At 39.3% G+C, this 24535-nt stretch overlaps 1 protein-coding gene across 4 annotated transcripts in view; it reads right to left on the bottom strand.

The window, feature by feature from the left end:
- LOC126171962 (ankyrin repeat and SOCS box protein 3-like) overlaps window positions 1-24535 on the bottom strand; it is a 255336-nt gene that overhangs the window by 131569 nt on the left and 99232 nt on the right. For all 4 annotated transcript variants that reach the window (XM_049920840.1, XM_049920841.1, XM_049920843.1 and 1 more), the window contains exons 6-8: window positions 14326-14475; window positions 7307-7399; window positions 4748-4935 (exon numbers count right to left, since the gene is read on the bottom strand). In XM_049920840.1, the coding sequence (XP_049776797.1) occupies window positions 4748-4935; window positions 7307-7399; window positions 14326-14475 (431 nt within the window). The remainder of the gene's footprint in view (window positions 1-4747; window positions 4936-7306; window positions 7400-14325; window positions 14476-24535) is intronic.

The following is a 24535-nucleotide window of genomic DNA, read 5'->3' as shown; positions in this document are numbered from 1 at the left end:
ATCCAGGGAGAAGAAATAAAAACTTTGAGGTTCGCCGATGACATTGTAATTCTGTCAGAGACAGCAAAGGACTTGGAAGAGCAGTTGAATGGAATGGACAGTGTCTTGAAAGGAGGATATAAGATGAACATCAACAAAAGCAAAACGAGGATAATGGAATGTAGTCGAATTAAGTCGGGTGATGCTGAGGGAATTAGATTAGGAAATGAGACACTTAAAGTAGTAAAAGAGTTTTGCTATTTGGGGAGCAAAATAACTGATGATGGTCGAAGTAGAGAGGATATAAAATGTAGACTGGCAATGACAAGGAAAGCGTTTCTGAAGAAGAGAAATTTGTTAACATCGAGTATAGATTTAAGTGTCAGGAAGTCGTTTCTGAAAGTATTTGTATGGAGTGTAGTCATGTAAGGAAGTGAAACATGGACAATAAATAGTTTGGACAAGAAGAGAATAGAAGCTTTCGAAATGTGGTGCTACAGAAGAATGTTGAAGATTAGGTGGGTAGATCACGTAACTAATGAGGAGGTATTGAATACGATTGGGGAGACGAGAAGTTTGTGCCACAACCTGACTAGAAGAAGGGATCGGTTGGTAAGACATGTCCTGAGGCATCAAGGGATCACACATTTAGCACTGGAGGGCAGCATGGAGGGTAAAAATCGTAGAGGGAGACCAAGAGATGAATACACTAAGCAGATTCAGAAGGATGTAGGTTGCAGTAGTTACTGGGAGATGAAGGAGCTTGCACAGGATAGATTAGCACGGAGAGCTGCATCAAACCAGTCTCAGGACTGAAGACCACAACAACAACAACAACAACAACAAACATAAGAATCAAAACAATCAGTATAAACAATTCAAAAACTTCCCTCCAACAGTGCTCACTGTATGCCTTTTTGCTCATGGTTGCTGGCAAAACAAAACTCAAATCATGATGGATATGCTAAGTAAGTGGTTGGCAAATAAAGCACCACCTCAATTAAAAGACATATTAGTAATTTTTCCAGTGCTTGGCCAACCTTATATGCCTCCAGATCAAGCTTTTTGTCACCGAGAAAAGTATTCAAAGGCAGAAAATAATTCTAAATCTGCAGGACCACATAAGATACATTTCAGAATGATCAAACTGTGATCCATCAAGATGGATTCTGTTTCTCGTTTACTTGGCTTATGCTCACTTGCTTTCATGTGTGAATTTTTTGTTTTACCGCACTCTCTCAGTTCCATGTTTTTCCCTGACTGAACTTTTGAACTTGTTCACTGTTAGGTTGACATTCTGTATTTGATCACTAGCACCACGTATTATGATACTCCATGCTTTTCCTGTGTGGTATCAGGTATCAATACCACCATAACGGCCTATCACAGTTGGCAATGGAATTGCAAGTTTGTGTCCAATGAAGATAGCAGTCGTGTGGGATCCACAGACCCAATGGAGCACCTCCAATGAGCCATGGCTCTGGACTACGAGTGCCCTCTGCTACAATGACAAAGGATGGGCGGCCAGCGACAACAACTCAGCCCACTCGCGCTTGTGGGCACTTCACTTCGACACTATAGTTCATGCTTTTGTTCATTTCTTCAGAGTGTCTCATCCTAGTTGACAGTGAAACAGTTGGACTCTGTTTCTTGAAATTTGTAATGAGTACTCTTTCATTTGGAGAAATACAAGTTAAGTAAATCTTCTATTTACAGTGTTAACTTGCTCCCTAATCACCTCTGCTACTGTCCAGCTTTCCTACAACATTCTGAATAATTTTGTGAACACTGTCATCTCAGAACACAAGATATAACAATTGGTGACAAGAAATTGCTATTTTGTGTTCATTCATTTTCATGTTAGTGTTATATTTTGACCATCATGGGCCAGCATTTCTGGAATGCTGGAGACTGTAAATGGAGGTGCGGAGGAGCAGCAGAAGCAGTAACACCAACAGTAACAATTGCAGCAACAGCAACAGCTGCTGGGCAAATGCAGAAGCTAATCCGTTTGCTGACTACAAAGCTGGTGGCTTAAGCATAGCTGGCACAGTCCCTACAGCTGGACTCATTTTTTGGTTCTGATGAGCTGCGCTGCCAAATAAGATGAATCACTGAACCTCTATAGCGAAGTGCTCTGTTGTTGTGTAGTTGTAGTTGTAGTAGTAGTAGTAGTAGTAGTAGTAGTTGTTGTTGTTGTTGTTTGTATGTGGTGTTGCAGAAATTGCAGTCTCTTAAAGACCCCAAAATAGTAGAATTTGCAAATGCATGCAGTTGCTGCTCACTGACACAGTACAATCAACATTTTAAGCATGCCAGGCAGTCGTATGTGGCATGGATAGCAGACTTTCAGGGGTTAGCATGTAGATGACATTTTGAGTGTAAGCAATGCAGCACACCCTATGCAAGTGTAAGCAAAGTAGCATGTCCTATGTAGACACTTTAATATGTGATTTAGGGGTGTGACTAGCACAGCCAAAATTCTTGTTTACTCGCCTTATGCTCACTTTCTTTTGTGTGTGAATGCTTTCTATTGCCATGCTCTCTTACTTTTGTGTTTGTCACTGATCATGCTTTCAGATTCTCTGCTCACTGGTTAGATTGACACTCAGTGTTTGTTCATGGTTCGTGGGTGCCATGGTACAACACAATCATTCTGAGCATTTTTTTGTGTACACTGTCACTGCACTACATGAGATATAACATAAGTAATGAAACACTTAAGATTAACCTAATGGCATGGCAACATTGAATATATAGAATATTTTTTTGCAGCTCAAACAATAGTCAGAATGATGAGTTTCCAAATATTTATAAAAAAATGAAAAGAAGGGACTGTGAAAAAAAGTATTAGATTTAATTAAGTCTGGCCTTATAAGGGAGTAGATGGCAGCCTTAAGGTAATTTATTAATTTTTTAAAAATATATTTTAAGCTTTGAAGTGAGACTTCTCTTAAATGAGTGTTTTGATAAAAATAAGATGACTGTTGTTTCTTGATAATGCAATCTCTATGCATGCAGTTAACAAAAACTAACAACACTCAGGGGTATCTATCTCATTGCTTCAAGCACAAAAGCAGAAAATGTTCTTTTCTGTGATATTTAGAGGGAACTCTGCTTCATGTGATGTTAACTATGAGTAGCAAAAAAATTATAGAATGGTAAGCTTGGCCATTCACTTGTGAGTGAACACACTAATATTCAAGAATGTGATCCAAACAGTAGTAATGTAGGGACTCTTCATTGTAAGCAGTCAAACATGACATTTGAAATTGTTCATACAATGATGAAAATTTTCTGATGATCATCTATTGGAAGAGTGGTGGTGTGTTCTATACTGAGATGTGATTGTCATCATAATTCCAACCTCAAAGAAAGCAGTTGTTGACAGGTGTGAAAATTACTGAACTATCAGTTTAATAAGTCACAGCTGCAAAATACTAACGCAAATTCTTTACAGACAAAAGGAAAAACTGGTAGGAGCCGCCTCGGTGAAGATCAGTTTGTATTCTGTAGAAATGTTGGAACACATGAGGCAATACTGACCCTATGACTTATTTTAGAAGCTACAGTAAGGAAATGTAAACCTACATTTCTAGCATTTGTAGACTTAGAGAAAACTTTTGATAATGTTGACTGGAATACTCTCTTTCAAATTCTGTAGGTGGCAGGCGTCAAATACAGGGAGCGAAAAGCTATTTACAATTTGTACAGGAACCAAATGGCAGTTATAAGAGTCAACAGGCATGGAAGGGAAGCGGTGGTTGGGAAGGAAGTGGGACAGGGTTGTAGCCTCTCCCCGATGTCATTCAATCTGTATATTGATCAAGCAGTAAAGGAAACAAAAGAAAAGTTTGGAGTAGGAATTAAAATCCATGGAGATGAATAAAAAACTTTGTGGTTTGCCGATGACACTGTAATTCTGTCAGAGACAACAAAGGACCTGAAAGAGCAGTTGAACAGAATGGATTGTCTCTTGAAAGGAGGATATAAGATGAGCATCAACAACAGCAAAATGAGGATAATAGAATGTAGTCAAATTAAATCAGATGACTCTGAGGGAATTAGGTTAGGCATTGAGACTCTGAAAGTAGCAGATGAGTTTTGCTGTTTGGGGAGCAAAATAACTGATGATGGTCGAAGTAGAGAGGATATAAAATGTAGACTGGCAATGACAAGGAAAGCTCTTCTGAAGAAGAAAAATTTGTTAACATCGAGTATAGATTTAAGTGTCAGGAAGTCTTTTCTGAAAGTATTTGTATGGATTGTAGCCGTGTATGGAAGTGAAACATGGACGAGAAATAGTTTAGACAAGAAGAGAACAGAAGCTTTCAAAAGGTGGTGCTACAGAAGAATGCTGAAGATGAGGTGGGTAGATCATGTAACTAATGAGGAAGTACTGAATAGAATTGGGAAGAAGAGGAAAGTATGGCACAACTTGACTAGAAGAAGGGATCAGTTGGTAGGGCGTGTTCTGAGGCATCAAGAGATCACGAATTTAGTACTGAAGGGCAGCATGGAGGGTAAAAATCATAGAGGGAGACCAAGAGAAGAATACACTAAGTAGATTCAGAAGGATGTAGGTTGTAGCAATTACTTGGAGATGAAGAAGCTTGCAGAGGATAGAGTAACATGGAGAGCTGCATCAAACCAGTCTCTGGACTGTGAATTACACAATGTCAATGCACATGGATTTTAAAGAATTGACCTTTCACAAAATACTAATTTTAATGTAGAACCTTCACAGAATGACAAGACTTTAGCTCACCATATTTAAGAAGTAGGCTCAGCACAGGAAATGCTTCCAATAGCTCAGACTTGTGGTAGAGTAGGTACGAGATAGCACCCGTCGCTCTGTACTCTAGTCCTAGCGTCTCACTTTCGCATTCAATGAACTTCTTTAGCATATATGGATTGTCTTTCATCCATTCCAACAGTAGTGCAATCGATTTCACTCTGCAACACATGACAATGTCCATTCCTGTTCAAGAACTGCATTGTACTCAATACTCAAATGTTATACATAAAAAACAAAAACAACTGATGGTGGTGGGCCAATTAATTTCATAATTATCATGTTCAACTGTTAGCCTAATATTAATTCCATCATGTAGAACACAATCTTCTACAGGTCAAAACCTACTGGCTGACAAATTTCTAGAAAATTCACAATGGATGACTGAAATACGGTATCAAAGTGTTATTCAGTCTAGTTAGATAGTGGTCACTTTTCTCTTTCTGTTGCATAATCTGCCCAATTAATTTCCCAATGACAAATGATACTAGAATCTCAGACAGTCAGCAATGATAACAAATTTGTGAAGAAAATTACACACATGAAAAATTTATTTCTGTGTGTTTGCATGAAATATCACTCACAAAAGATTAAAAAATGCTACACAACTGATATTTTGTCACTGTGCATCTTAGACAAAAGTCACAAAGTGTGCAATGAACTGAGATTTTGGTTTGGGTGGTGAGCTGTCAATCATTCTTTAGATATGCAATTTCAACATTGTGTTGGTGTAATGGATCAGCAACTCTATATTACTTATTTAATTTTCTGTCACAGTTGCATAAATCTTTAAATGCCCAATTTTGAACATATGCGTTGATTTTGAAACCATTTCCTGCATCTCTAATATTTGAATGTAACATAATTCAAGTGAAACATTCAAAAGACTTGTTTATACACCAGACCAACATCACAAATGATGTAGTTCTCATATTAACATAAAAGCTGAAACAATGTATTTACGTCCCACTGACAAAGCTGACAGGACATACTTAAAATCTGCTTATGTTAAATGTCGCACTGTGCGAGTATATACAAATGTGTATCTGTCATTAACATATATAACTGCTGTCATTGTCGACTCAAGTGAGAACAACATTCTATACCTGTCAATGATCTAAAGTAAAATTACTACCATAGTGGCATATGTATGTATTCAATGTTCTTTTTATAAGAAACAGACAAAAAGAAACATAAAAATGAATCTCAATGCAAGACTGTACACAATGTGAAATGGCTGCTTTGTTGCAGCTTTAGGAGCGTTAAGTATTTGAAATGGCCTCTTTTAACCAAAATTGACAACACACTATTCTTCAAAATCAAACTGAATCTCCAGCACAATTTCAGCAGTTACAGTGAAATTGTGGTTAATCCCACAGTAAAAAGGGTTCTGTGGACCTTTTATGTCATCAGAAATACTGTTATTATGACAAAATCAGTTTCTTCATCAGTTTCATTATACTGGACAGTATCTAAAACCAGACAACTCATCAACATATGTCTTAATGTAACATTACTGTTTGAGATGTATTAGGGAATAAACAATACACTTATATGCATGATAGTGTATAATAATATATAACTCATTTTGCCACATTATAGTATTTTTCACTATTAAAAGTACTCATCTGAGAATGAAAAACATATACCAATGTAAAAAGTCACAGATCACTTTTCAGCATTTCAAAGGACATTTTGAACATCACACAAGTCACTGTCATTAGGTCAGCAATTCTTCAAATCCAGACAAAAAGCTCGCTGAACTAAAATAGCAGTGGTAATGTTGCAGTAGTGTCTGGTCAATCCACATTACTTCCTTAGCCATCTAATCACATTGTATGGGTACCGGGTGAATCACTACAACTCTACAATAAAGAATCTAAAAAACCAATGGTAACATTTAAGTTCATTCCGATCGAAAAACTGAAGACCCAACATTCATTATGCAAGGTGATGCTCAGTGACCTTTTGGGAGTGCCGAGGTGTGATGCTAACAGATTATGCTCATGAAGAACAAAATCACCAGAGATTAAGAAACGTTGCACTTACAGAATTATGATAAGGTGAGTTTTGAGTTTGAACATTCCTGAATAGTCAAACTGTAGATTTCACCAACACAGGTCTCCTCCAGGTGATCTATCCTTGGGAAACCTGTGTCGTACTGCAGGGTGAATATAAAGAGCAAGAAAAACTGCCAATGTTTCATGGCCACAGCTTCACTGTTTCAATGTGATAATTAAAACCTTAAGACAACCACTGGTATTTGGACTAAAGTAAGCTTACAGGCTACAGTCCAACTGCACTTACAGTTGCCATTTGAAGCTTAAATGACTTATTCATATCACTATTGCTGATATAGAGCTTATCGTGTGACTGTTCTGCTGATTCCACTGTGAGTAGTATTTGATCTGGCATTTAAGTTGCTCAGACAGCAAGTAATCTTATTCCTTAGTGCTAAAATACAAATATTTAACAATGTAAAATAAAGGCTAGTTATATCAATGTAGAATCACAAATTTGATAAAAACTTACTGCATGCTATCAACTGCCAACATTATCGGACTAATACTTGAGCATGCTGCCACTATTTTCAAATCTGTCACAGGTATAAGGCATTCAACAAGTCTGCAAAAGAAAGCATTAATAAATGTAAACAAATGCTGATTCTGGAGTTATTTCTAATGTCTCTCATTCATCCAGCTGCATAAAACAAGTTTATAAATGAACAAAAAAGATATTCAGAAAAATTTTCACATCATAAATAATTTTAAATATACACAGAAAATACCTAAAAAGATAAAAATACAATGAAAGAGCCAATGAACTAATGGTTGTGAGCACAAAAGCTGTGGGGTGAGACTAGAACGGCAGTTTCCCTCTGCAGAGCATGTGGCTGGTGGTTGCTAGGGGGCCGTGGTGAGTGGCTAGCATTATGCAGCCTTGGAAAACCCTGAGTCGACACTAGGCAGGGGTGCATAGGGTCGTGTTTGCATGGTTGGAGAAATTTATATGCCAGAGAAAAGTTGATAAAAACAAAACTAATAGTGACACGGAGTTGTGAGTTGGCACTCATGAACAGAAAAATATGTAAAGCTAAATTATCTAGATGCACCACAAAAATATATAACAGTTTAAAAGTTATTGTCATCTAAAAAAATTGTGGAGGGGGGAGGGGGCAGATACATAAAATTGGACCTTAAATTGTTATGGCCCAGAAATTTTCCATATTTTTGAATGTATCATATGCGTATTTGTGTTTAGTTTTAGAATATTCATAATTTTGTCAAACATTGATTTGAGTTAGACAGCTATTTCAAGGGTGCACAGGGTGGCCATCTTTGTGGACAGTTGAGTTTGAGCGAGGCTAAGAGCCAGACGTGCTGCCCGTTTGGTGGTAGTAGTAGGTTGGTAGCCACATTCGAGGCATGTATGCACATAGTGACATTCAATAACAATCAAGTTGAGCGCAATATAGTGGTTTAGGACAGCAGACAAGAGTTCATTTTGTGAACTGTGAACAGGCTGTTGAGTGCAGTGATTACAACATATGAATTATATAGTGAAGTGTTGAGGCATCAGTTATTAATGGGCCCCCCTATTGTAAGAGCCCCTCAGACTGATTTTTAAGTGTTTAGTGAATATACTGAAGAAAAATAAACTATGTGTTCAAATTATATATCAACATGAGTGACTCAATATTTTAAATTTCACCACAATACCTGCCTGCATTGTTTTATTATATTTTACTTCAGCTTAAAAATTGAGTTTACAACAGGTGTGAGCTGGCATCGTAAGATGAAAAACATAGCCAAACATTGAGACCAGCCACATCTCTGGGGCACTCAATTAAGCTGAGTGTAACAAATATATATTTTTTCATGCCATAGCATGTGGGGGCCAAGCCAAACTATTCAAACTTCAATGCCCAGTACCATCGAAGTATGGGGTTTCTTGTCCGGGATTGTCTTAACTGAATAGGCTCATAGGCAGTGCATGATTGTGTTTGAAAGTGAAGAAGACTGGGAGAAATGTGTTGCCAATCGCCAGGCAGTACACTGAGTCCGACGTTGACCATCAAAGCAAGAGTTGAAGTGCCGCTGGCTGCCAAACATCAATGCACCGACTTTTCCGCCACACTCCAAAGCTGGGGGACACTTCTGCCACTAGCTTGCAAGCCATTCCACGCCACACCACAACTCACCGCATGGCAGCCTACAGAATCGGGCAGTAGCTGTCATGCAGCAGCAGTCTCAACAAAGGTAAGTGTTGGCAGCAGGCACATTACTTTCTCAGTTCTCTATCTCACAGCCAGTTTAGTTATGGAGTCCGAATTTAACAAGATGATGATTCAGAAGTCAGCTAGTGATATTAAGTTTGCAGGGAGAGGGAGTGAGCTTCAGAACCCACACAGACAGGGGGAAGAAGCAGAAGCTAATGTAGTAGCGGGCAAAAATCAGAGAATGAAATGATCAATTGGGGGATTTATCAGAAAAATTGGAGGAGGTAGAAGGAAATTTGAATGCTAAGATCGATGCAGTTGCTGTTAAATTAAGGGGTAGAATTTATTCAGGCAAGCAGTTGTGTGACACAAGGATGAGACAAGGCTAGCTCGGATTGGTGTGGATCGGAAGATTGTGGCTAGTTGTGATAAAACCAGAGCTTTATTATTAGGTCAACTGGCAGAGACAGCTGGCAATCTAAGAAAGGCAATTAAAAATGTGGCTGCTGTTACTGTAAGGAGTAATGCAGAAAATGACAAAGTTAAAAGTAGATTAAGTAATGTAGAATTATGTGGGGCTAATGGAAGTATGTGGTGGCCTATGCTACAAGTACCCAGTGGCAAGACTTTTTCAGGTGAAAGCAAGTACCATGCTGTAGGTTTTCTGGCAGCGTGCAAGGATTATTTTATTGGTGGTATCACTGACAACAGAAAAATTAAACTGTTAAAAAGATTGTTGGAGGGTTCTGCTCAGACATGGGCAAATCAGTGTAGTGAACAACTTAAATCATACGGTATATTTGAACAGATGTTTCTAAATAGGCATTGCAGCCAAGCAAAACAATGCAGATTACAGAATGATTTTTTGAATGGGCCAGTTTACAGAGAGGGTAGGCAAACTATGAGAGAATTTTGTCAGGAGGAATTACGAAAGTTGGTGCATTTGGATAGGCCATTGGAAATTTTGACTGAGATTTCTACTCTACGGAGAAGGTTACCCAAAAATGTACAGTGGGAACTGATGAATTATCCAACAGAATCTACAGAAAATTTCTTGGATGTTATTGAGAGGATGGACCAGGCAAAGTGCTACAAGCCAAACTCTAGGGTAATAATTCAGGGAATAATCAGTGGAATAATGGAGAGAGAAGAAATAATGTGAGTTGGGGTAATAACAACCATGATTCAAGCAGGTAAGGAAAACAGAATGGTAATTGGAGAGAAAACAGAGATAGAATTCAAAATGAAACTTGTAGGTATAACACGGAAAGATTTAATGATGATGTCAGGTACCAGAGAGGTGCATGGGGAAATGGAAACAGGAGTGATCAAAGGCCAACACTACACTTTGGTGTAGTGAGACTCATATTCATAATACTGAAGTTATTTGGAATGCTAGTTACAAATGTATCATTTTGTATACAGCCCTTGTTATGTATTACACCATGATCTTCGACAGATTCCATTTGCACAGTGGTATTATTTCCAAATGTCTAGTGACAAAACTGATGATGATAATATTTTAGAAATCACAGGAATATACATCAGTGGCAATGAAATTTTCAGTCAGGCCTGGAGGTGCGCTCCGATAGCCACAAAAAGCAAGTAATCTAAGACTGAGTCCTGGTCTGGCCAAAATTTTAAATTGTCACTGCTTATTCTGAACATATTTGTACTGAAATGGCTGCAGAATGTGAACTACATATTCATGAAGCAAACCTCATTAACAAATTACATATTTTCTTCACGAACTCATATGCAGGAATCTTATTACAAGTTACAGATCAAATAGATGCTGCAGTGTTCTGCTTTCATATCTTTACCATGAAATATCTTCACCATAAAATAAAATCAAACAATGGAAAATACAGGATTGAATGTAACAATATACTGAAATTAGACAACAGCAGCAGGGCATTATGGGAGAGGCAACTGGGTGGGGATAAGGAGGAGGCTGGGGTGGGGAGGGGGAGGGATAGCTGGGTCGGGTTGGGATCGGTAAAGTGCTGCTGGGAGCATGCAGGGATGAGGTGGAGAATGGGGCAACTAGGTGCAGTCGGGAGGTTAGACAGAGGGCGCGGGAGAGAGGTAGGGGTTGCGGAAAATGAGGGAAGTAAAAAGACAGGGTGCATTGGTGGAATAGAGGGCTATGTAGAGCTGGAACTGGTACGTGGAAGGGGTATATCAGTAAGGACAATGACTAACGAAGGTTGGGACCAAGAGGGTTACGGAAACATACAACATACTGCCGGAATAATTCCCACCTGCGCAGTTCGAGAAGGTTGGTGTTGGTGGAAAGGATTCAGATGTCACAGGCTGTGAAGCAGTCATTGAAATGAAGGACGCTTTGTTGGGCAGCATGCTCAGCAACAGTGTGGACCAGTTGCTTTTTGGCCACAATTTATTGGTGGTCACTGATGTGACCAAACAACTTGTTGGTTGTCATGCCCATGTAGAACACAGCAGAGTGGTTCCAGCTTAGCTTGTGGATCATATGATTGGTTTCACAAGTAAACCTGCCTTGCATGGGATAGGGGATGTTTGTGACAAGACTGGAGAACATGGTGGTGGGAGGATGTATGGGGCAGGTATTGCATCTATGTCTATACAGGATAAGAGCCATGAGACACGAGGTTGGGATCAGGGACCGTGTAGGGACAGACGAGGAAGGACATTTCTCATTTCAGGGCACAATGAGAGATAGTTGAAACCCTGGCAGGGAATGTAATTCAGTTGCTCTGGTCCTGGGTGTTACTGTGCCACGAGGGGAAAGCTCTTTTGTGGCCAGACGGTGGAGCTTTCAGAGGTTTTAGGTGACTGGAAAGATAAGGAATGATTTGTAAAGGCCTCAGTGACACTCTCGGTATATTTTGAGAGGACTTTTCTGGTGTTGCTGGTGGTTGGTCAGTTTGATATGGACAGATGTACTGGTATAGCCATCTTTGAGGTGGAAGTAACGTCAGGAAAGGCAGCTTGATTGGTAGAATAGGATCAGGTGAAGTGAATGGGGGAGAAGGAATCGAGGTTCTGGAGGAATTTGGATAGGGTGTCCTCACCCTCAATCCAGATCACAAAGATGTCATCCATGAATCTGAACCAGGTGAAGGTTTTGGGATTCCGGGTGTTTAGGAAGGATTCCTCTAGCTGGCCCATTAATAGGTAGGCACAACATTGTGCCATATGGGTGACCATAACTGCACCCTGGATCTGTTTGTAGGTAATGCCTTTAAAGGAGAAGTAATTGTGGATGAGGATGTAGTTGGTCATGGTGACTACGAAGGTGGCAGTAGGTTTGGAATCCATTGGGCATGGGAAAGGTAGTGTTCAATAGCGGTAAGGCGATGGGTATTAGGGATGTTAGTGTAAAGGGAAGTGGCATCAATAGTGATGAGCAGGGCATCATGTGGTAAAGGGACAGGAACTATGGGGAGTCGGTGGAGGAAATGGTTGGTATCTTTTATGTAGGAGGGTAGGTTGTAGGTAATTGGCTGAATGGATTGGTCTATGAGAGCAGAGATGCTCTTAGTGGGGGCACAGTAACAGGCCACAATAAGGTGTCAAGGGTGATTGGGTTTATGGACCTCAGGAAGCATATTGAAGGTATTTGTGTGGGGAATGGGAGGAGTGAGGAGAAAGATGGACTCTGGGGAGATGTCCTGAGATGGGCTAAGGATTTGAGTAGAGACTGGAGATCCTGCTAGATTTCTGGAATGGGGTCACTGTGGTACTTTTTGTAGGTGGATGAATCTGACAGTTGGCAGAGTCCTTCTGTCAGGTAATCCTTGTGATCTAAAACAACAGTGATGGAGCCTTTGTCAGCACGTATGATTATAATGTCAGGATCTGTTTTTAGGTGGTGGATTGCAGATATTTCTGTGGATGTAAGATTGGTTTGCATGTTGAGGCATTTGGGGAATAATCGTGAGGCAAAGTCTGAGATTAAGATATTCAGGAAACTTAACAAGGGGTGATTTGGGGGCAGTGGAGGTGGATCCTGATTGGATGGAGGAGTGAACTGAGTCAGGCAGTGTTCATTGGTCTTTGGTTGAGTCTTATCGGTATGGTTGGTGGCGAAAAAGATATCTGTACATTTCTTCAATGCAGCTGTACATATGGATTAAATTACAAAGAGGACTAATTCATCAATTACAACTTGAGCTTGATCTTAAATTCTTCCATTAAGTTAGGGTAGGTAATGAACTTTTCTACTTATACTAAATTACACTAGTCTTCCTTTAAAAATGTATATACCCAACTGTATCATTTAACAGATTCAAAACAGTACAAAATTCCTCTGTTCTAAACCCACACCAATTATAATTAGCACACTACAGAAAATCATACAATCATCCAGAAAATCTTACATGCTGTTCATATAATTCAGAATGTAACTTCAATGTTAAACTAGAAACTGCAAACTAAATTTGAAAATGTTGTCATTTATTTCTACTTCTCTTGATTTCATTTATTTCTACTTCTCTTGATGTGGGTCAATTATGTGTTGCTCTGACTTGGTATCTGTTACCTTTAACTTTGCATTTGTCTCAACACTGGCTCACTCAACCTAAACACTTTGAGCACCTAAAATTGCATTTAATTCCACATTTAACTCACTTTCTTGGGCCCTGTACTTAAGTTTGCTTTTAACTGTTTGCTAAAACTTTTAAACAATTCATATTTCAAATGTCTGCTTGTGTCTGTGTATGTGCGGATGGATATGTGTGTGTGTGTGTGTGTGTGTGTGTGTGTGTGTGTGTGTTTGTGTGTGTGCGCGCGCGAGTGTATACCTGTCCTTTTTTCCCCCTAAGGTAAGTCTTTCCGCTCCCGGGATTGGAATGACTCCTTACCCTCTCCCTTAAAACCCACATCCTTTCGTATTTCCCTCGCCTTCCCTCTTTCCTGACGAAGCAACCGTTGGTTGCAAAAGCTTGAATTTTATGTGTATGTTTGTGTTTGTTTGTGTGTCTATCGACCTGCCAGCACTTTCGTTTGGTAAGTCACATCATCTTTGTTTTTAGATATATTTTTCCCACGTGGAGTGTTTCCCTCTATTATATAGATACATACATACGTATATATAGAGATGGTTCAAATGGCTCTAAGCACTATGGGACTTAATATCTGAGGTCATCAGTCCCCGAGACTTAGAACTACTTAGACCTAACTAACCTAAGGACACCACACACATCCATGCCTGATGCAGGATTCAAACCTGTGACTGTAACAGCAGTGCAGTTCTGGACTGAAGCACCTACAACTGCTCGGCCACAGCGGCCGGCATACAGAGAGAGAGAGAGAGAGAGAGAGAGAGAGAGAGAGAGAGAGCGATCACCTTGGATCATCACCATGTGCAGCCATATGCAGTGCTGTCGTATCACCACTCACGATGTTGGCATCTGCACCCATCTCTAGAAGGATTCTGGTCGTTTTTAAACAGCCTGCTTGAGTAGCCATCATCAGTGCTGTGCGTCCTGACGACGCTCTGCATGGGCAGAATAGAAAATAAATAAGTAACATTTCCTGAAGTATATACAGGTATTAAAATAGTAAACATTCAAATTAAAATCACACAATTGTCTACATTTGTGGATAGTAGATACTGGCCTTCAAATTCAAAATAATACTGAAATCAATCTGGTGATTGATTTAAAAACTATATTGCTTTACCAAACCTAGATGCAGTGGAAACTGCATATCCTAGCTTTTCTTTCAATGGAGAACTTAGGGGAATTTTATTGTACTAAAACATATTATATCATACACACAGAGAGTTTGTGCACACACGATTAAGTACTGCAGATCACTGTGGACAACCATGTAGCTTGTGGAAACAAAGAGCAACACAAAAAATAAGTCAATTACATAAAACTTTGTAGAGAGGACATAATGACTGCAATTAGCATGAATCCCAATCAGTACCAACAAATGTAAGGCAGAATCATCTTACACGACAATGCACACTCTGACAGAATTTCGAATCAAGGGCCAAATAATGAATTTCAGCCAAACTATTAACTAACTAATGATTATGGATTCCTCACCTGCCTGCGGTGCTGACCATCCTCACAGGATTGTTTGCTGCAACTCCTAGTTTTGCAGCTTTTGAAGGTGGAACTATGAGCTACACAAATATCACCATTAACACTGTCTGAATTGTCTCCATATTGTTGGACAGGTGAGATATTAGATACCTCCCTCCCAATGACTTCCCCCTACCACATGGTAGCACCTGGGGAGGAACTGGTGACTCAGGAGGCAGGGGTGGTGGTCATTCCTGCCAATGGATGTGTGACAATTGGTGGCACATGCAGGACCTCAGGGATTTGTTCTTTCAGCAGGGATGCAACTTCCATGACTGGGAGCACTGGCTCCACCTCCATAGGCACCTCACAGCACATTGCCTATGGCAGCTTGCATTGGTGGCTCTAAGGTGAGAGTGGATATACATACCCATTACTTGTCAAGGAATGAGGTGTTGAGCTCTGGTGGTTAGTATATCGAATAGTGGAAAGCATCAGTCCAAACCCAGGTCAGCTGGAAAGCATGAATGGTTGTGGTGGTGGTCTTGGGTAGTTGATTGAGACCTGACAAGGTCGTACTGGAGGCGTAATATCATTCACTTTCTGTGGACAGAGCTGACTACAATGCTACCCGATGTGCCACTACTTTAAACTTCTTCACACACCCCGAATAACCAGAGACAGCATCAAGTTCACCTTGGTGTATGGCCATATGTAAAGCCCATATGGTAGCACGGGCATGGCTGTGAGGAATGAGCTTGCTGAGGCATGCACAGGACATTGAAAAGTTTACAGTTCTTTTTTTTTTTATCATCTCAGCTGGGCTATGTCTGTACACAGCAATGGAACTATATGAAGCTAGGAAGTAGATCAGAGCTTTTTTCAAGCATCACTGGTAGACCATCTCATAATGGAAATAGTTTAAAAATTGCAAATTTTATTGTAATTTTTGCACTGTCTTATCTGGTAGGTTGACTTGAGGGTCAAGGAGCGAAATTTATGACTTGTGATCTGTTACCAGGTGGAATTTTGTACAGTATACAAAAACAAGGCAAATAATGGCGTCCTTTCCTATTCAATTATAATTCATTGTGCTAGTGTCAGTGCTTTACGGGTGTATGGAATCATTTGTTACATCCCATCAAGGAACCTATGTGACAGTACAGCTTCAAATACTAATTTTAAAACCTCTGTAGCCGTGACTAAACATTGTCCTGCTTTAAATGTACACAGTTAGTAGACTTAAAAAACAAAAGCCACCTGACACGTGGTAAGCCATTACAATTTGAACACCTGTGCTGAAACTGATTGAGAGGGTGTGATATCTACGCAGCTTTTGGTATAAACTTGGCATAGTATGATGACTGTTCAATTAATGATGACCCATTTTTTTCCCCAATCACATTATTTATTCCCATGAGTTAGAATTTGGTGACAATATCAATAAACATTTCTTTTACAAGTGCAATTTTTCTACACAATCTCCATCACATTCTATCGACTTACACCAGCATTTAACAGCACATACTCCCTTTTGGTAAATACTCTTGTTCTGTGCTCGTAGTTATATTTTCACTGCATCACCTTCAAAATATGTTCCGCATAGAGAATACTTAAGTGGACTAAAGAGATGTGACATCCATGGACGTATGTCCGGGCTATAGGATGGATGAGGCAATGATGTCCAACCCAATTTGGCAATATGTTCCTGGTTTCTGAGTCTTACTTGTGGGCATGCACTCTTGTGTTGGAGTAAAATTTCTTTTAGATCCTTTTCAGATTGGACACATTGAAAATGCTTCTTGACTTTCCTAAGTCTTCAACTAAGCCTATGAATTAATGAATGACACTCTATGCAACATATCCACAAGAATGATGCCACCACTATCCCGTAAGACTGTCATTATGACTTTTGCAGCAGAGGAAACAGTCTTGAATTTCATCTTTTCTACTGTGTTTGATGACAATCTACTGACTGCCTTTTACAGTTCAGCTCAAAGTGATGTAGTTTTGTCACCTGTAACAATCTGTGACTGACACACCTCTCTATATGCCTCAAATTGCTCCAACAGTTCAGATGAAATGACTTACCTTTGAATCTTTTTGTGTGTTGTGAGCATTCAAGGATCCCGTCTTTTGCACATCTTTGAGTATCAAAGAGTCTCAACCTTACGAAAAGGATAGTTGCTACTCACCATATAGTGGGAATGCTGAGTCGCAGATAGGAAGAACAAAAAAAAAGACTGTTGGAAAGAAAGCTTTTCCTGGGCTGCGGAAGGGGAGGGACAGTTGGGTAGGGGTGGGGATCGATAGTGGAGAATCTGAGTCACAGATAGGCACACCACAGAGACTGCCAGAAAGTGAGCCTTATGTCAACAAGGCCTTTGTCAAAAATAGACCAAACACACACACACACACACACACACACACACACACACACACACACACACAAAGTCCCTGGCAGCTGAAACCAGACTGCGGGCAGCAGCGAATGCTGGGAGAGGCAACCAGGTGAGGGGAGGAGGGGGCTGGGGCAGGGAGGGGAGGGATAGCTGGGTAGGGGTGGGGGATTGTAAAGAGCTGCTAGTGAGAGCACGCAGGGATGAGGTGGAGAGAATGTAGAGCAGCTAGGTACAGTCAGGAGGTTAGACAGAGGGCAGGAGAGAAGTGGGGGTAGCAGAAAAGGAGAGAAGTAAAAAGGTTAGGTGCATCGGTTGAATAGAGGGCTGTGTAGTGCTGGAATGAGAACAAGGAAGGGGCTAGATGGGTAAGGACAATGTCTAACTAAGGTTGAGGCCAAGGGGTGGAGGGTCATCAGTCCCCTAGAACTTAGAACTACTTAAACCTAACTAACCTAAGGACATCACACACATCCATGCCTGAGGCAGGATTCGAACCTGCAACCGTAGCGCTCGCGTGGCTCCAGACTGTAACGCCTAGAACCGCTCGTCCACTTCGACCGGCCACAATATACACATTTGGTATGATTTGTAACAATAAAATGTGAGAAACTGATACATTAGTGCTCAAATACGCTATACTGTATCCCTACCAGCATAAATATGGATGGAAATATAAATCCCGCCGAACAATTTATTCAGTCAACAGCTGCAAGCAACTGCACTGATCATGGAATAAAAATTTTGTTTCTGATTAACTGTAAAGGCAAGAAGACAAACAAACAAACAATAGCTTACTGCTTTCATACATCAGGAAGCTATGTTTGACTTATGGTCAACCACAAAATTTCAGTTCTTCACAAATACCTGAAATTTTGTTTGGTTTTTCACATGTGTTATCAATGATATTTTGTGTAGGAGGATAGGTAATATTTTTAAAGCCCTCTTCCCAAAATTTCCATTACTTTTGACTCAATTAAGGCTTCTAGAACATTCATCACAATTTTCTCTAAGGTGATAAACCACTGTAGGGTACTCTTATTCTGTATAAAAGAACTCTACAACAAGGAAGCCTTTCTATTCAAACTTGAATGTCCATGGGTTTAACAAATTTTTCATATCTGCTTAAAGCCCACTGAAATTTAAAGTTCTCCTTTTTATTTACTGACTGAAATAAAGGAAGATATCAGTGAATATTTAAAACCCAAAACAAAAAAAACAAGAAACGAAGACAAACACACAAGACTACACTGAAGGGCATACAAAGAAAGATACTTGAGGTACAAGAGAATGAAGAATTACTGAGCCAACAGGAAATTGAAAAGCCCTTTGCATAAAATTTTCTGAAAGTGTCCAATGAAGGTTACAAAATGTAAATAATTATATATTCATTCGATATTGCAGTGCTGTGTTATTCTGAATTATGATGCAATGCTCCTTTGGACATGCATGCATGTTCGCAGGAACAGGCATTATGGCAACTACAGCCATTATGAAATACGTGAAATGTACTCATAGTAGTGAATATAGACAACCATCAGCTGTATAATGGAATGATGGTAAAGCAAATTTCTGCCAGACCAGGACTCGAATCACTGATTTTCCGCTTATTGCAAGAAGTCGTCTTAGTATTAGGCTGTCTGAGCACGATTCACAGCCAGATCCAAACTTCCACAGGTCATCAACCAAGAGTCTAAAACCTGTACTCACACAACCATTAGGTATATTTCTATACAGGGGAGACATTTTCCTTGATAGTCGCTTGCCTGATCTGGCACAAATTTCCACTGTCATCATTCCAGTATACAGCTTATGGGTGTCTATAATGGCAACTGTAAATAGATTTCATGTATTTCATAATGGCTGTAGTAAGTGCAGTGCCTGTTCATCTGAAGAAACAATGCATCATAATTTGGAATAATATAGGCAATGCAATACTGTATTTATCTGACGACACTGGGCAAGCAACTTTCAAGCAACATGTCTCACCTGCAAGGGAATACACATACTGGATATACAAGTAAAGGTTGTAGACACATGGTTGATGACATACAGAAGTTTGCGTCTGGATATGAGTTGTGCTCAGATAACCTTTTTGCGGGAAATCCAGTTTCGAATCTCAGTCCAGCACAAATTTTCATTGTTGTCATTCCACTCACAACTGTGAACACATTTTGTGTAAATACATACACTGAGTGAATGCTGTAGTTCTTCTAAATGACTCCCAGTTATGAGCCCCAATCTCATGAGTAAGTATATGTAAAAGGATGGCACAGTTAAAATTGTGAGAAACTTTAACTACATGGAGTATGCAAACTGACACTTCAGACTGTCTGGCCATCATTTCCATAGTTAAGAGTATTATTTGGTGTAAATATGCTGAAAATGAAATAGAGAGATAAAAAAGTTCATGTGTTTCATTGTTAAGTGAGAAGGAATGTTATTCTTGTAGAGCTCTCAATTTCTGAACATAACATTTTCACAATCACAGCTGAAATAAATGGCATTTTTTCACACCTAATGACTTTATATTATCAGTATGATAAATTAAATTTACTTATGAGCGAACAATATTTTTAATAATTTAAATGAAATTGTTCACAGCTTACTTTTTTAAAAGTAAGTCATACTTTTAACAACATTTACTTTTTTGCAAAATTTAATTATTATTAACAGACTAGTATCAACAGTGAAAATTACCAAACAGGTATTTTAATCATGTGAATAGTTAAAAGTAGCAAAATTGTGGCTATAATAATAATGAAGTCTTGATGGGGGAGATATTTCTTGGAAAGAATGCATAATGCAAATATTAATTAGGTCTACTACTTGACAAAAAATTATAATGCAAAGAGCAATAAGAATGTACACATTAATTTTTAATGGCCAGTAAATTAGTATGAAATGCAAGTACAATGATTTTTTCTAAAGTAATAACAATAGTAATAATATTCGCTACAATCATCACATTATTCTATGACATCAGTGACTAATTTTCTCTTGATGACCAGATCTAAATTACATGATATCTGGTTCTATCCTTGCCTACTGAAGTCTTAAGTCACCTCTTTCTTGCAGCTGACAATTGTCCCCTGCTTTCTTCATCATGCTGAAACCCTTTTGACTATGTAGGTACATAAAAAAGCGAACATTAGCAGCTTAGAATACTGAGAAACAAGAATTATTTACTTTCAACCAGAAACAATAAGTGCTATATTCTTAAGAAAAAATGGCTTGGATTCACAGACATCTTTCAGATCAACCATCTCTTGCAACCTCTGATGAAATTCTCTTACATCTTCTCAAAATAGATGAAGTACACACACTGGTACTTCAACAGTACATAGATCAGGAAATCTAGTCTGCATATGTTTTTAGGCTTGTACTGTATGAAGTATAGCAAAAGGAGTGTAAGTCTGCATTTAAAAGATGATCTCCATCTTTGCAAGCAAATTCTTGAAAATTTGTAAAGTGACTAGGATTGAGCTGACTCAAATCATTGGTGCAATTGTCCAGTTTAAAACTGGATTAAGATATACCTTTAGCCTTTATCTTTTGTTTCTTTGCACAACTCACTGTTGACCTTGCTGAATATGTCAAATACATTTGCAAGATAGGTGTCATCCTTTCACTGCATTACCAATGCTTGGGTCAATCAAATGAGAAAAATCAACTGTTGTATTTAAAAGTTAATGTAAACAACACAAACACTTTCCTCTTGATAGCCAATTCCTCTCCTTGGGTAGGATAAGACATTTGAATTCTCTGTCATTTTCTTGACATAACTTTTTTAACAGCAATAATGAGGTATCACAAGGATTCACTTAATCTCTTACTTGAATTTTTGGCCACAAGTTGCTGCCCACTGGTTACAATGTATTTCCATAACATCAAGTATATGACATTAAATAACCTACAAATCCACGATATCAACCAACCTTGAACGCAGCTCCACTGGTTGCACATATATTTGCTAACAAAATGTTCCTTTCTTTGGAAAAAAAATAATCCTCTTTCTTGTATTTAAAATAGTTTTTCTTGATGGTAGTCAAATTTGTGGCAAACAATAGTTCCTTCATTACTTAGCCATTCTTTATCACAAATCAAATGTAAGCTAGCAGCAATGCTTCTATAGCTGTTGATCGTCAAACTTGCACTACAAATTCTGTGTTCTTCAAAACAGTAAAAAGCTTTTCATTCATATCACAAACTGCCTCACCAATTCCTCTTGAAACTGTGTCATTTCTCGAAGGGACTAATTTCATCATGCCCGATGTGGCAGGTCCCAGCAGTGTATTGACAATTTTTTTTTTAATAGAGAATAATAACAGTGGTCCCTGACAATACATCATTTCTTGCATTTTGCTATTAATAGTGATGCTTAATAGAAAGAAAGGAGGTCTTTGTCAGTGTTGAGAGTTGGTTCTCCAAATAACCTACCTACAATGCCGCATTTTCCAAACTCCAATTTTAAAATGAAATGGGCTTAGCCACTTTGTCAGAATGAAGTTTTCCAAGATGGCTACATAATATGGTAAACATAAAGTGTAGGAATGGAAAGTAAAGAGGTGGATGGGAAATCACGACAATTAGCTGCATAGGGTAGTGTATAGGCCTGATGCAATAGCAAAAGTTGAAAATTTGTGCTAGACAGAGACTGTGTCTGCATGTCTGAAGTGGATAAGGCAGCCACTCATGAGAGACAGTAAATCCAGGTTCAAGTCCTAGTCTAGTACAAATTTTCAATTTTCGCCAATGCTCTATGACAATGCTATGTGAGGGTACCTGTCTCAATTTTCCACCTGTCCCCTTCCTACATTTCATGTTTACACATATGTACCAGCTGTGGCATCACAAGTGATGTCCGACATAACATCCACCACTCAGATATATACATCATAAGGGACACTTCATAGCTTCATTTCACAAAACAAGGTCCATAATACATATATTGGCAGTATTTCTTATCCTCATACATTTTGAGAAAATATGTTTCCAAAATACACTGGTTATACCACTAGGTGCTATAGATTATCACTGTAATCCACTGAATATATGCACAATGGACCACACACACATAGCTGCAACAGGTTCATTGTCGACACTTTGGTGTTGTTGGATGGGTTATTTGTGCAAAGTCAGTTCAGAGAATTCCCTTGTCAGAACTTTGACCAAGTCTGCCACTTTTTGTACGTGTACTGATTGTAATACAAAATATCCTACAAACATTACAGTGGCTTGTGAAAGCAGAATTACCAATTCCTATAAAACTATATAGGAATTGATAATTCTATAAATTATCAATTCCTATAAAACTATGTAGGAATTGATAATTCTATATCCCCCCCATGAACCATGGACCTTGTCATTGGTGGGCAGGCTTGCATGCCTCAGCGATACAGATAGCCATACTGTAGGTGTAACCACAAGGGAGGGGTATCTATTGAGAGGCCAGACAAACATGTGGTTCCTGAAGAGGGGCAGCAGCCTTTTCAGCAGTCGCAGGGGCAACAGTCTGGATGTTGACTGATCTGGCCTTGTAACACTAACCAAAACGGCCTTGCTGTGCTGGTACTGTGAACGGCTGAAAGCAAGGGGAAACTACAGCCATCATTTTTCCCAAGGGCATGCAGCTTTACTGTATGGTTAAATGATTATGGCGTCCTCTTGGGTAAAATATTCCAGAGGTAAAGTAGTCCCCCATTCGGATCTCCAGGTGGGGACTACTCAAGATGACGTCGTTATCAGAAGAAAGAAAACTGGCGTTCTACGGATCGAAACATGGAATGTCAGATCCCTTAATCGGGCAGGTAGGTTAGAAAATTTAAAAAGGGAAATGGATAGGTTAAAGTTAGATATGGTGGGAATTAGTGAACCGCTGAGCGGTTCTAGGCGCTTCAGCCTAAAACCACGCGACCGCTACGGTCGCAGGTTCGAATCCTGCCTCGGGCATGGATGTGTGTGATGTCCTTTGGTTAGTTAGGTTTAAGTAGTTCTAAGTTCTAGGGGATTGATGACCTCAGCTATTAAGTCCCATACTGCTCAGAGCCATTTTGAACCAGATGGTAGAGTTTTGTCAGGACTGGCTCTCCCAAGGCTATCAGTAGTTCTAATGGAATGTTGTCTACTCCTGGGGCCTTGTTTCAACTTAGATCTTTCAGTGCTCTGTCAAACTTTTCATGCAGTATCATATCTCCCATTTCATCTTCACCCACATCCTCTTCCATTTCCATAATACTGTCCTCAAGTACATCGCCCTTGTATAGACCCTCTATATACTCCTGCGGCCGGCTACCATCTGGTGAGCAAGATGTATGAGACGGGCGAAATACCCTCAGACTTCAAGAAGAATATAATAATTTCAATCCCAAAGAAAGCAGGTGTTGACAGATGTGAAAATTACTGAACTATCAGTTTAATAAGTCACGGCTGCAAAATACTAAGGCGAATTCTTTACAGACGAATGGAAAAACTAGTAGAAGCCGACCTCGGGGAAGAACAATTTGGATTCCGTAGAAATATTGGAACACGTGAGGCAATACTGACCCTACGACATATCTTAGAAGCTAGATTAAGGAAAGGCAAACCTACGTTTCTAGCATTTGTAGACTTAGAGAAAGCTTTTGACAATGTTGACTGGAATACTCTCTTTCAAATTCTGAAGGTGGCAGGGGTAAAATACAGGGAGCGAAAGGCTATTTACAATTTGTACAGAAACCAGAGGGCAGTTATAAGAGTCGAGGGACATGAAAGGGAAGCAGTGGTTGAGAAAGGAGTGAGACAGGGTTGTAGCCTCTCCCCGATGTTATTCAATCTGTATATTGAGCAAGCAGTGAAGGAAACAAAAGGAAAATTCGGAGTAGGTATTAAAATCCATGGAGAAGAAATAAAACTTTGAGGTTCACCGATGACATTGTAATTCTGTCAGAGACAGCAAAGGACTTGGAAGAGCAGTTGAACGGAATGGACAGTGTCTTGAAAGGCGGTTATAAGATGAATGTCAACAAAAGCAAAATGAGGATAATGGAATGTAGTTGAATTAAGGCGGGTGACGCTGAGGGAATTAGATTAGGAAATGAGACACTTAAAGTAGTAAAGGAGTTTTGCTATTTGGGGAGAAAAA

The sequence above is a fragment of the Schistocerca cancellata genome, chromosome 1 (assembly GCF_023864275.1).
Source record: "Schistocerca cancellata isolate TAMUIC-IGC-003103 chromosome 1, iqSchCanc2.1, whole genome shotgun sequence".
NCBI lineage: Eukaryota > Metazoa > Arthropoda > Insecta > Orthoptera > Acrididae > Schistocerca > Schistocerca cancellata.
Note: the sequence above shows the minus strand (reverse complement) of the source record. Positions and strands in the feature narration are given on the sequence as shown.